Source organism: Anopheles stephensi, chromosome 3, assembly GCF_013141755.1.
Source record: "Anopheles stephensi strain Indian chromosome 3, UCI_ANSTEP_V1.0, whole genome shotgun sequence".
Lineage (NCBI taxonomy): Eukaryota > Metazoa > Arthropoda > Insecta > Diptera > Culicidae > Anopheles > Anopheles stephensi.
Window position 1 is genome coordinate 50,060,076 of NC_050203.1, and position 13,789 is coordinate 50,073,864.

Here is a 13,789-nt window from a genome sequence, read left to right on the forward strand (position 1 = left end):
GAAGTAATGATTGATGAGAACCATGGTGATGGGATTGCTTTTATCATTTCTCCCGAAGGAATTTAAGTTACACAAGCGAGGAAGAAAAACGGTCCGATCTGCCGCTATGTGATATTTTTTTCGGAGTTTAGAAAACAAACCCGAAATAAACCGAAAAGATTTCAGCCCATACGATTCTGGCGCTCTATTCCGGTCATTCGCTCCTACCGATGATGATGCTGTGTGAAATTCAGAGAAGCTTGCTCAAAGAAATTGCTGATCCCTTCGCATTAGTTACGAACCTTCGGCTTCAGTTTCCTGGCGCCAGCATTCTTCTTCGATGGCTCGCTTTATGCTTACAAAATGAAGAGAGAAAAAAAAGAAACCTAGCCGTGTTTGTGCCTTCGGTTCTGGGTTAGGAAGAAAAAATGTGTCATTCATTTTGCTTTGCCGGGTCCTTTCGGGTATAATCCCAGCGAAACACGACACATGTTCGTAATTCGATGCCACCGAAGATGAGCAACACAACAAGAAACTTTGTTTGCAAGAAACAACCGAAAGAACATCGTCTTGCACTTTTGTGTCTCGACTAGCTGCAACAGCTGAATAGATTAGGAGCATCGTAACAGACTCTCATATTGCGGGATTGTGGTACAATTTACCTTTTTCCTTGGCGGTAGCTATTTTTTCCAAAATCATCAACTTTTCTTGCTTTGATTGTTCGATTTGCATAGATTCTCTGAATCATAGAAACTTTTTTGCATGTTTAAAAGCATGTAAGCAGCCCTCACATTGTGAAAGACACTACTCTAGATTCAACTGTGGTGAGTGAATATTGAACCTCGAATTAATACACCGGAACGAATAAGCTATCATCGAGAACACGAAATAAAATTAACCATAGCGATTACGCTTTCTCCCATTCACATGCGTATCATTAAATTCCCATCGCGTCGAAGGGTCTTTCGTAAACCCTCCCGAAACCGAAATCGATCACAAATCAGGGATTAAGTCTATAATTTAACGAACAAACTCTATTACCATTCTTCTTTTCGTTCTGTGAGAGCATATCATGCCAGAAATCAATACCGCCGTGTAATGAAGCCTCCAGTTCCAGCTGTCACGCTAGTTCATTTATTTTTTAAGGAATCAAACCCGGAGCTTTCCCATGAACATAATTAACCTTTTGCTCGGTAAACCTGATACAAGGATGAATTATTGCCGGTATTCCTATTCGTGCAAGTGAGGTTTGAATTGAGGCAGGAGAACAATTTGATTGAGGCTATGCCCATCTCACTCTACAACCTTGTAATTGGAGCAATGGATAAAAAGAAGAAGTCCTGGTAAAAAAAAAAACGCTGCATAATTTAAAAAAAACCGTACCGTTTTTATTTTTGTCATACACTCCATCAATTGTGTTTTAATTTCGACGAACTCATTGAATATCGCTGGGCGCTGGGGTGAATTTTGAAACAGGATTCGCACTCGCCCTAACCTATCGCGGAGCTTGCACAGGCACATAATGGCCATAGTGTGTTCTATGGCTCATATAAGTTGTATAGTTAAGCTAACACGGTGGCAATCCCTTAGGGGCAGAATTTGCACGACCCTTTCCGACCGACATCGACACCGCCGTGGCATTGAGTCAAATTTTACACCGTACCTTGAAATCGTGCCAGCAGGAGTCGAATCTGGAGGTGCCTGCGAACTCTGGTGACTCTCACATACCGTTGCGATTGCTTCCCCTCGTTAGAGTCCGATTTAAATTGCCGCACGGTAACGGGTATTATAGTTGGTATGCGAAGGCGAACAAAAAAAAAAGCAGTAAGGAAGGTAAGACAAAAATTGAAGGAAGAAACCGTTGTGACGAGTTCTTTTTGCATAATTCATTGCAGCGTGCACCTTGTGAATGTTACATCGGGAGGCCCCACGTTGATGGAACGATGGGTTCGATGTGCTTCTTCTTCTACTTCTTGTTCGCCTTCCATGGTTCCCGTAACCGTCGATACGGTTCTCCATCATGTCTGGAAGGTTTACCGACTGTCGGGAGCCACAGTTATTTATAGTTGTCATTAAATAATGTGTGCGGTAAATTTCTTTTTCTCCTTAAATCACCTCGTTCGCATGTAAGATCGCATTCTTCGCCGTCCCTACCCGGGTGGAATATCTCCTTCCGCTGCGTTATGTCTTTCATTCATGCAATTTTTATATGCTGTTGGGTTTTTACACCAGCGCATGAAGTGAAAGTTATCGTACAAATGTTACAGCACACTTCAAAGCCGGGGTAAAAAACAACACCTCAGTGTTCTGTTTGGCATTATTCTTGATTGAGCAAGTCTTTCTTTTTGTGCATCTGGAGTTCCAGGATTTTTCCAATCTTAGAAATCCTTATTAATTTTTTAAACTTGCAATAGACTTCACTCGTTTCAGTTTTACCTCACGAAGTCATGATACCCGACACTAGCGCAGTTAAATGTATGCCGCTTTGTCAGCTTCTCGATATGCTAAACTAGCCACAAACGCATCTAAAGTAGCGAATCTTGTCACACGATGAAACAAGATACAATCCTCAAAACCTCACCCTGTTCTCCCGCCGCCAGCTACCCTAAAGAACCCTTCCTTCTTGGTTGCTTTCCCACTCCCAGGCAGGCAATTGGCAAACTGGTTTATAGCTTGCAGTTCTTGGCCAAGATGAGCGCGCATGTGATACGTGTGAACGACGCTTGGCGTTCCTTTTCCTGCATTCGCAAACGAAAAATGTCTTCATTATCTGCGAGATTTTATCAGCCTGTTTCATCGACATGCTTGGCTTAAATTTATTGAGATTGGGAAACTTCCTTTCTGCGGTATTAGGTTCCTTACGGAGGTAGCAGCCAAACTCGAGCTCCTGAGATGCATCGATAAAGCGATAATCCGCTTTCAAGATCGGCAGGCTTTAAGTAATTTTGTTCCCACATTTATTCGATTTGCCCTTATTGTTTTTCATGAGAAAAACCCTTTTTTAATGACATGTCGATGTGAGACTGTAATGTTCTGGGATCAAATATCAGTAAGCTTCAACCATTACTCACAGTCCAATTACGCGTGTCAATAAATTATCTCCTGCGGTTGTACTGTGTCAACTGTCACGATCTACCACAACCAGTATCACTTAGGTTATTGCGTTTTCCATCATTCTAATTACTTTTGGCAATTGTTTTTCGATAACAAATCACCATCGTATGTTCTTTCTATTTGTGCTATGGTCATTCAAGGTTTACTCTCTCTAATTGTTTCCTCTTACAACCTTGTCAAAATTTGCCACCAACACAACATCCAATTCGATTACATCCTTGCCTATCGAGCACGAACACCATAAACGAAACCAATCACTAACAAACACTTTATTCAATTTTCCAATTACAGGTATCACCTGGGCTGACAAGGACCTTCGCTTGGTAACAGGAATGAAGGAGAAATTTCGACAGCAGCAAAAAAACATACATCCAGCCATAACCAACGACCGATACAGTGTCAGCGAGGGCCAGTGAGAAAATTCTACAGCCTCATACAGTAAACCAGACACGCCATTCAACCACCAGATGGAACGACGGACAAACTAACGAGCAGCCACGGTTGACATTCTGCTACATAGTAAAGAATCTCATCCCGATCCTGTCTCCATCCAGGACAATAACCAGCGCATGGTGTCTGTGTGGTATGATGGCTGAAGTGGAAATCGTGGATGAGTATCGGAAGGTGCTATGCCCTGTGCACATATTGTTTCCATGTTTCGCCCCGTGCCGTGGGGCCATGCTTGTTGCACCCTGAGTTTGTACTGCGGATTATAGTGTGAGGTGTATAACATTTAAAAAAGTGACAGTCACAAAGTCATCGATGTCGCAGAGTTTTTGAGCATAAAAGTGGCAGTTTTCATTCGAAGTGTGTGTCCTATCCTACGTACGGAAAAAAACGACTGAAGTAACATGGAGGATACAATTGTTTGGTGTATATTAAGCCAAAAGATATTTTGACTGTGTTATAAAACTAAATTTGAAGATGATTTTATGCCAAAGATTTAAATATTTATACGTGAATTGTTTGTTCATGAAACTGCTCGCTTTTACGTATTGTTAAACAACATTAATATTTATTTTTTAAACCAACAGGATTATATCAGCAAACAATAGTTTAAAGAACCGTATGTTGCAAGAGTGAATAACCTGGACAGAGTGGGAAAAAACAAAAAAAAACCTTTTTTGATTATAATTGCTCAAAAGAAGGCAAAACTTGCTCAACTAAGATATCACAGCTCAACAAAGATATCATAGCTGTTCAATGTCGCTGAAAGTGACTTACGGGTGGCCTAATGTGTAGCTTTGTGCTGTTCCCACTGAAGGGATACCGCTCAACCGACACACATACGCCCCACTACACACGCTCAGCCACATACTCCAGATAGCAACGGCTACTGCGCCGTAGTCGTAAACATGAGGATAACAGCAGCGACATTGTTTCCATTATTTATCGGCTTGTTCGGCTTGGTGGAGAATGTAATTGGTCTCAAAGTGAATAAGGATCACCAACACCAGCGACAGCTCGCAGGTGGTCCGCTCGACCGAGGTCGAGCAGGGCACACCGCGGTAAACGACGATTTTGGCTACATTTCCGATGCCATGCTGCCGGATGTACATGGCGACAGTACCAGCTCGCTCGGTGCAGCCATGTCAAAGGGCGCCAGCAGTGCTGGTGGTGGTGCTGGTCCAACATTCAAGTCGGATGTGTCCACCAGCTTACCGGCTTTCTCCGGGACAGTTACCAATGCAAAACCGATGCTCGGAGAGTCCGACGACCGGTACGAAGAAGAAGAAGAGGATGAAGAGGATGAATACGAGGATGGTGGCGAGCTGTTGGGGAACTTCGATGAAGACAGTCGAGCCACCGAGGATCGAGCTACGAATGAGAAAGGGCATGGCTCGCTGGATTACACCGATAACTTTGAGGTAGCGGCCATCGATCAGATCGAGAGCTTTGGAGCGGGCAATGACGGGACTCCGCTTCCGGTGTTTCTAGTCGAGCCAAAGAGCACTTATGTAATGAAGAACCGACCAGCCAAGCTGTACTGTAAGGCGTCGCATGCACTACAGGTAAGACATAAGCAGCACATATGCAATACAAAAACCGTTAGTCCTAACACACACACACAAAACATAGGTAATATTTTTACCTTCTTATCATCCAAATCCATGTCCTACGAATAACCCCAGCAAATCCCCAGCATGAGAACTTCGAACAGTCCGAGGAGAAGCATTCGGCGAGTTTTAATTTTCTCCATTTCCCTTTCTCCAACAGATCTCATTCAAGTGCAGCGGAAGTACTAAACCACCGACAGAGGAGGAACACCATACCGATCCACACAGCGGTGTGCAGCTGCGAGAAGCGACGGCCACCATTACCCGCGAGCTGGTCGACGAGTTCTTCGGCAAAGGTTCCTTCAAATGTGAATGCCGTGCCTACTCGGCGCGCGGTCAGGTCAAGACGCAGCCGGTTACGATCCAAGTGGCAAGTAAGTGTTAATTACCGACTGGTTACCATTTCTCCTGTGTACGGAAAGAAGAATGTTTACGATGCTGCTGCTTGTTTATTTACTCGTTCTTGACATAATGTCAGGGCGCACGGCGAAGTATGAGTCAAATTATTAAATGATGGAATCTTCTTGCATCCATTTATGGTATTATAATAATTATTTTAAATTCCAATGTTCCCAGTCAGGGAGTCAAAAGAAAAGGTCAGAGATTCAAGGATGTCTTAACAGAAAGTTAATTTGAAAACTAACTCAAAAACATTCTCTCCAGCAAGTACTGATGGTTAAAAGCTCATGCCCCTTTTTTCCCACCAACAAACCCTCGCTTACATACTCTCTTTAGTTCATGCATCATCTGCTAGAGCCAGTGGGAAATCTTCTAAAAATAAATCTAATATGGGTTGATTTCATAAAAAAAATAATTTATTAACTTGACTCATATTTACCGCCGTGTTCTTTGTTCTTCGGTTCGAAATGGTTCCGGATTCTGGGTAGGACCCCAAAAACCATGAGATTTATGAGTTCCGCCTTCGAGGGTCTGAAAATTAAAAACAAATGTCTGGCTCCAAGTTCGAGCACGAACCCTTACCTAAGGAAGGCAGGCAGGCATACAGCATTATCGTATTCTCGCAATATTTCCTTTTGAACAACAACAGAAGGCGTGTTGGGTACATTCCTCCTTACGTTACAGAAGGCATAACGTAATATCGGGCGCCCAACATTTAAGTATGGGAACTGTTTTATGTTGGTATGCGGTTTAGAAGGATACGATTGCAGATTTCTCACGCAAGAATGGCTATCATCTTATTGATTTAGGAGAATCAATAAGATAATGGCTCTTGTAAAACATTGAAAAGAACTGTAGCATTCTGTCTTGATTGTTTTCATAAGTTGATATGGCCCGATCAAAAGATTTATTTTTTTGTGACACGTGAAAGCCAGAACCATTAGAAAATGTGTGATTAAGCATAATGACATATAACTATTCATTTAAAATTTTCGAAATTTCCATATTCTAACATTCCCACGTATATACACACAGTTGCAGCCAGCATTTGTTTGTGGTCAAGCTCCATTGCGCGTCCCACAAGGCGTGAGAATGGTTGGTTGATAAATGTCGATGAAAGACACCCGTTGTTTAAAACATCCAAATCTTACACCCACCATCAATCAACGAGAATCAACGGAGAACAAAACCGAACGCGATGCTCTTGTCGTCAAATTAGTTTTCGAAAGTATAATTTTTAAATGTCGAACATTCCCCGGGAACCAAACAAGCGCTGCGCTGTCTTCGTTCGACATGGAAATCGACTGGTACCTAATAAATATCCAGGAACACCGTCGCGGCGTAGGGTTTGAGGTCGCCTCCGAGACATAAAATGGAATTGTGAGAACGGTCGTACGTTCTCGTGGTTTTCGGTCTCGGACCACCTCTGGGATGTAGTCGAGGGCCGGAAATTCACCCGAAAGCGATGACCCGTTACGACGCGTCGAATGTCAACGCGCGCGGGGATGGTATTTGGGCCTATGAACGAATGTGTCATCGGTTCCGATCTGAACTTACGGCTCGAGCGATGCTCACAGTTTGCATCATGAGAGAGAGAGAAGCAGAAAAGCAGTTTACCACATTCATCACCTTGGGGTCATTATGTATAACCCATGGCGACCTATGGGTCGATGGCCGGAGGAGAAAACCTATCAAACCTTCGATTCGGATGCAAATGAACTTCGTCTATGGTGATTGAATTTTTATTCCTCTGAGCCAAAAGTCGTCAAATGTTGTAAGAATTAGCATGTTACCTAAATCAAAAGGAAACGCGATACGGGTTGTTGTCTTTGAGGCTTAAACACCATCCAAGCTTACCACTAGCTTCTACTGATGCAGTTCTTCATTGCGCTCAGCTCGCAAATGCTCACTGACAAGAGGTGTGTTATGCCGAAATAACTAATAACGACAATTTGCGCGTACAATTTCATGGTTAACGAGACGTCCACCACCAGACCCTTGACCTTATTGAACTTGCAGCATAATACAGCTCATTATTTACTCACTCGTTGGCAACTACACGCATCGTTGACAGCACGGTGTTTGTGCAACCAATGTGTTTCCCATGGTAAATGCTACCACAAACAATCTCCACGGATCCAACTCAAGAGGAGCAAGCAAATGACTGCAGGTAACTGTGAAGTGGGCCTCTTAACTTCCCTCGGTGCTTTCGCTCTATCAACCCCCTCTCCCTCTCCCTCGGTGCCCCATCTCGAGACCCCAAAACGGATCACGTATCATCTTGACCGCTGTCAGAAATACATGATACAAACACCTTCCGTTCAAAGTGACATACGATCTTACGATTAGATTGATGGGTTGTTGTACCGCCAAGTGTCGCGATGGAGAAAACATCCCCGGCCTCGGTGAAATAATTATTCAAACCATTATGACAGCACTTGGTTTACTGGATTTCAGTGTCCTTTTTTTCGCAATGAAATTCAAAGAGCTTTGATAACGCTTTTTAATAGATTTACCAACCAAAATTTCAAAGCAAAAAAAACGTTCATTTAATTATGGAGTGGAAGCAGTGGCGTCCATATTTCTTTGCGTCCGTTGTCCGGTTTTGCGCACCGTTCGCAAATATATTACCCTACCAGCACAACTTAACATCATCTTCTCTTCTCCTCTTTTTTGCAGCCATTAAGAAACAAATTAGCATCTCACCGAAGATCGTGCGCGTCGCCACGGGTGGTCGGGCCGAGCTGAACTGCATCGCGAATGCAACACCGGCGGCCAAAGTCGTGTGGCTGAAGAACGGTGTGCCGGTGCAAGCCAATCCACCGTTCGTACTGCTGGCTGACAACTCGCTGCTGATTGCTCGAGTGGAAATACAGGTAAGCTGTCCGTGACCGTCGCTCCACGGTCTACACTTCTTCACGCGGAAAGCACATTTCAGGTTTCGGTGGGATCATTCTATACACTTCTGTTAGTTTTTTTTTGTTTGGTTTTGTTACTCAACGACGGCAACCTGATACGGTTGGCCATCATAATTTTGAGCATTCAGCGAAGTATGCTGGCAGCCAAAGGATTCTTTCAATGAGCAGAGGGATCTTTGTTGGATTTGTTGAGCGCAGGTCTTTCTTTTCTTCACTATTGTTATCTCATCCGTTTTCCTCCCGCCCTGAGTGAGTGTGAGAAGCTGTGCAGCGGCGATGGTATTGTTAAGCTCATATCCTTTTTTATTATCATCCTAGTATGATGAAATCGGCGCATAGCATATTGTGTATTTCGAACCAAACTTGATATGAAACGGATTCGATTAAAACCCGATGAAGCAAAAGGAAACAAAAAAGAAATCGCTCAAACCCCCGGGCTGCAAAGGATTCGATTAAAGCTCCTTGAGAAAGGAAATTTTATCCTTCAGAAATATGGTTCTCCTTTTGCTAGCCAGCTTTGATCGTCTTCTCCCGCCTTCATTTCTGCTTCAAAACTACGGATACAGTCATTCATCCGTCGACCAGCGCATGACGATTCTGGTCGAGGGACCAGCAGCAAAACAGTGTGTTTTGTGGTCTAATGGCCTTTCAAAGGAATAGAACGCTCCAAGAGATATCCGTTACCGATCTTTGTTACATCGTTCGAATGATATTTTTATACAAGTTGTTTTTTTGCTTTGCCTCCTTTCAAATGCTCACAGTGACTGATGCATTTTTTATAGGCGATGGAGGCGGTACAGCTGGCATTTTTCTTAAATTTATACTCAAATTTCTATTCTTTCTTATTGCTCGACCCATATCAAAGGCCACAATACAATGGCGCTGTTGCGCTACCCGGCTGCTGGGCTGCAGATCATTTCTTACGTATCTTTCCCATGCCCATTCATCTAGGCAGTTGCTCATCTGTAGCTGACTCTTCATTTGTTTCGTCTTTTGTTACCACTCCTCAGGACATGGCCAATTATACATGTGTTGCGGAGAACATCGTCGGTAAGCGCGTATCCGAACCAGTTCCAATCGCCGTATACGGTAAGTGTTTCTTCACTCGGTTTCTGCACCTATTTGTCATCTGGTCATTTTTGTAACAAAAACGATACAAAGGAAAGGCAAGGATATTCCCAACAGGACCCTTAAGTTTTAAGGGTGCTCAGCATTGAAACATCTTAAGGCCAAGAAACAGGTCAACGGTTCTTCCCAGTGTTTGTGTGTGTGTGTGCGTGTCCTTGTTCAGCGTTCAGGAGGCAGTCCTTGTCGATGCTAACTTCATTTGGTTGTCTTGTTCAAAATTATGCACCCCTACAATTTGTATCAGCCTTTTGCGTTGACTGCACACAACTGCTCTTTAAAGGGACCCCCTCCCTTAATGGACAGGCGTCACTCAAGCTGACAGGCGAGAATTCTTTTGGGAATATTTTTGAAATTCCAAGACTAAATTATGTTACTTAATGCTGAGAGCAGCCCTGGTGTTTGTACCACACTCTCACCGAGCGCTCTTCTTCTGCGGGAGTCCTCACAGTCGACGACAATCGGCGACCTATCTTCCCTCGTGTACGGCAAAGCATAGGATACGCATAAAAATGTGGGTTATTTGTATGTGCTGATGATTGATCTGCATAAATTTCTTCCTGCCGAGCGGTAAATATAGCTACCGAAAATTATGCGACCGTTGAAAGCCTTCCCACGGTGCTGTTGGCTGGGCTGAGATACTTGACATCAAACATGTCATTATTCCATCATCAGAATCTCATTGTCTTCCAAATTTCCCTAACTGGGAAAAGAATAAATTTAAACATTTCCCCCTGCAAACATCAGCAGATTTCCGCTAAGTACTGCACCGTGACGCTTTGTATTGATTTTCTCAGTGTAATAGTAGGTGTTACAGACTGAGGGTACAATTGCTAGGAAGTTTGGTAAGCTGTTAAAGAAGTGAGTTGTAATTAAAATATTTTCAGCACTTCTTTATTACACCTATAGTTAACATATAGGTTAACATAACAGGGTGGCCTAGTGGTCTTCACACGGCAGGGCCGGCTTCAAATCTCATCTGGGCCGTTCCCCCATAGTGAGGGATGACTATCGAAATATGCGGTAACAATAAGTCTAGTAGGCTAGAAATGGCAAGGCATGACCTAAGAGGTCGTTAGGCAAAGAAAGAAAATAAGAAGAAGAAGTTAACACACAAAAGAAACACATTTGATCAATTGTAGTTTAATGCATACTATCATCTACAAGTTGAAGAATGAGTCGAGATACATGACCTTTTATTACATAATCTATAATTATACTCATGTAAACATGTCCGCCTATTTTTCCTTTATGATCAAGTTGATGGAGGCTGGAGCCAGTGGAGCCCTTGGACGGACTGCAAGTGCCCCGGTCATGCCAAACAAGGCCAAAAACGTACCCGTGTGTGCAATAGTCCTGTACCAATAAACAATGGAGCATCGTGTAAAGGAGCGAGCACGGAGTCCACTCCTGATTGTCTTCCTTGCTCAGGTAAGTCCATACTAGATCCTAAGAGAAAATTTAATACAGTCATTAGCTTACAGCTATTTAGCATTTTTCTTTGAGTTTTGTTTCGTCTTAAAGTTTGTTAAATTATAACCCTTAATTAATTCAATCATCAACTTACTCATGTTATTATCACCAATCCATATTTACATCCCAACTACCCTCATTGAGTAGACGATGTCCAAATTGTGAATCCAAATGGATATCATCTAAGTGGTAAGATCATCAAACCATTATCCTAATTCATACTGCATCTTGCATGACTATTGAGTACTGATTGCTGTCATACATGTTATTCATATTCACAACACCTTAAACCCCTTCATCGTTGCATGCTCGCTTTCTACTATGTGTAGTTATTATCAAAAAATGTTTGTAAAATGTCGTATAATTGATGTCATAATGTCCATGATGTTTATTCCCCATCTCATTTCACTGTGTATTTTTTCATCCTTCTTACAGCCGGCCGTTGGTCAAGCTGGTCCGAATGGAGTGAGTGTGGCCCAGACTGCACCCAGATTCGGCAGCGATCGTGTGTCGGCAGCTCAGCTCAAATGGCTTCCGCCGGAAGTGTTTCAGTGGCCACGGCCGCCTTAGTTGCCAACAGTTCCTCTGCACAAGCATTCGCAATCGATAGCGGTGGCACCATCGTCAGCTGCGTTGGCAAAAGTCAACAATCCATCAAATGCACCGGTGGATTGTGTAACTACACGGCACACGGTGAGTCCTCAAATGATCCTTCTAGCACCAACTGGCTCGTTGAAAGTTTATGAGTATTTTAGATGCATTAAAGGCGGATGTCCCATAAAAACCCAAGCAGTGGATTTTTTTTTTCGATATTATTATGTGATTTGGCCTTTTTACGTTATTCGATCTTTTTTATACTCTATAATTGACGTAAAAATCTGCTTGACCATCTAAATTACATTTTAATCTTTATCGTAAATAATTAATCCACCAGTCTGTCCTGCTACTGTTTTGGGAATACCGTCGCCGTTGACTCTTCTCGTCAACAGCAGGATCGTGCACTCGATGCGAAGCGAAAAATTTTACCTCACACCATCGCTTTTTTAACCTACTTCGCTTGCGCTGTTATTCGAGAAGGCACGTGCTCATCCCTAACGAATGAAAATCTGGACCCGAAAAAAGACGCCTCCTACGACAATTCCTCATGTTCTGCGAAACATAGCACCGGAAAGATTGCACATCCCATGGCTGTCGGACTCGCTAATGAGATTATCAAATACATTGTCGTTTGCTGGAAGTGATTGGAAGACACGATAGGAAAGCAGGAAAATGTCACGATTCAGATTGTTAGGATTGGGATGACATCTGCAAAATACGGTCACAAAGGATATTTTTTAAAAAGCGTTTTGTGCTTGTTCTCGCTTTAATGAAACAACTCCCGGCAAAATAAGCTGGCACCGATGGCACAAACAGTGTTCAAGTGGCTGATAGACGGCTAGAGGAGGGCAGCAGCGGTTTTTAGCACCTTTTGCTGCCAAGTGCAAAAACCAAAGTCACCTCAAGTAGCCGGCTCGCTCAGGCGCTTTCAATTATATTTAAAGGGACGCAGCAGGATACATTTGCCCCTGTTGGCTCGATGCTTCGGCACTCCGTGCACAACATAAATCCCGGGAAAAGGTACGACATAAATCATGTTAACCCAGGTCTATCATAATTCAATTTTCTCTCACAGCATGGTGTCCAGATCACGAAGCACGAGCAAGACAACACCACACTTTTGGTGTGCTTTAAGCAATTGAAATATTAAAGAATCTGAGGATCTTTCGAGCAGAAACTAATAAGGCACTGCGTGTGCGAGGACTATGCGTAACGATTCAACACCGGCAACTATCCGATAAGAGGAACGGTGTCCTACACAAGCATTGAGTTCAAATTTACCACCCAAAATACGCCAGGGATTAGGGATTGTTTCATCGGCGTATTTACTTTGCGTTCGACCGCACGGCAACCTTCCGCAACCTGTGCCATCCACCGACAGACACCATTTATGGATTTCCATCCGTGATTCATTATGCCAAATTAACAGCCCATCATCTTCAGTGGAAAAGTCCACGTGAAAATAACGCCACTGACAGAGGGTGAAACATAATTAATGATGCGAACAGAAGCAGCTTCGGTGCGCCATTTCCTTTCTGCACGCTGTCGATCCCTGTCCTATTTGATAAAGGATAGATCAGGCGCGTTTTTCGGTGCGTGAATGGTGGTAATTTTTTATCGGTAATGGAATCATAAATTTGGTTAACGTATTTGCACAAGGACGTAAAACAACGGCGCAGCGAAAAACTGAGGCAAGGACGAGCGCTATAAAACCGGCCGTAAGACAAATCATACAAGATGGCACACATTTCTCGGGCTACGGTATTCGGGCGGTCGCAAGTGTTTGTTGAGCCTTTGTTGATGATAAATGTAACGTGCTTTCTTTTGCTTACATTTGTAATGCATTAAACCGTGACACTAACAACGGTGAAGACATTCTCGCGGCTCATGCGACGACCATAACACATCTTAAAGGATGCTATCTCTCAGCATCTTTTATCTTAACCAACGAAAGTACAGCACATTATTAGGCTTCACCCAAAAACTTGCCTTTAATTGTATATAACGTTGAACCTACTACAGCATTCTGTTCTAACTCAGTAGAGCGGCAAGGCTTAACTGATCCAGCTCGTATGACTTTCTTAATCCCCTTACACCGAGAAGTGTTCGTTAAAACTCTAAACGACG

The 13,789-nt window shown here is 43.2% G+C and overlaps 1 protein-coding gene across 3 annotated transcripts in view; it reads left to right on the top strand.

Annotated features, from left to right (window-relative positions):
• LOC118514517 (netrin receptor UNC5C-like) overlaps nt 1–13,789 on the top strand; it is a 58,569-nt gene that overhangs the window by 13,299 nt on the left and 31,481 nt on the right. For 2 of the 3 annotated variants that reach the window (XM_036061481.1, XM_036061482.1), the window contains exons 2-8: nt 4,128–5,105; nt 5,311–5,524; nt 8,229–8,425; nt 9,478–9,556; nt 10,853–11,023; nt 11,213–11,254; nt 11,501–11,758. In XM_036061481.1, coding sequence (XP_035917374.1) covers nt 4,449–5,105; nt 5,311–5,524; nt 8,229–8,425; nt 9,478–9,556; nt 10,853–11,023; nt 11,213–11,254; nt 11,501–11,758 — 1,618 coding nt within the window. In that variant the 5' untranslated portion in view covers nt 4,128–4,448. The remainder of the gene's footprint in view (nt 1–4,127; nt 5,106–5,310; nt 5,525–8,228; nt 8,426–9,477; nt 9,557–10,852; nt 11,024–11,212; nt 11,255–11,500; nt 11,759–13,789) is intronic. The other variant, XM_036061483.1, reaches the window with a different exon arrangement.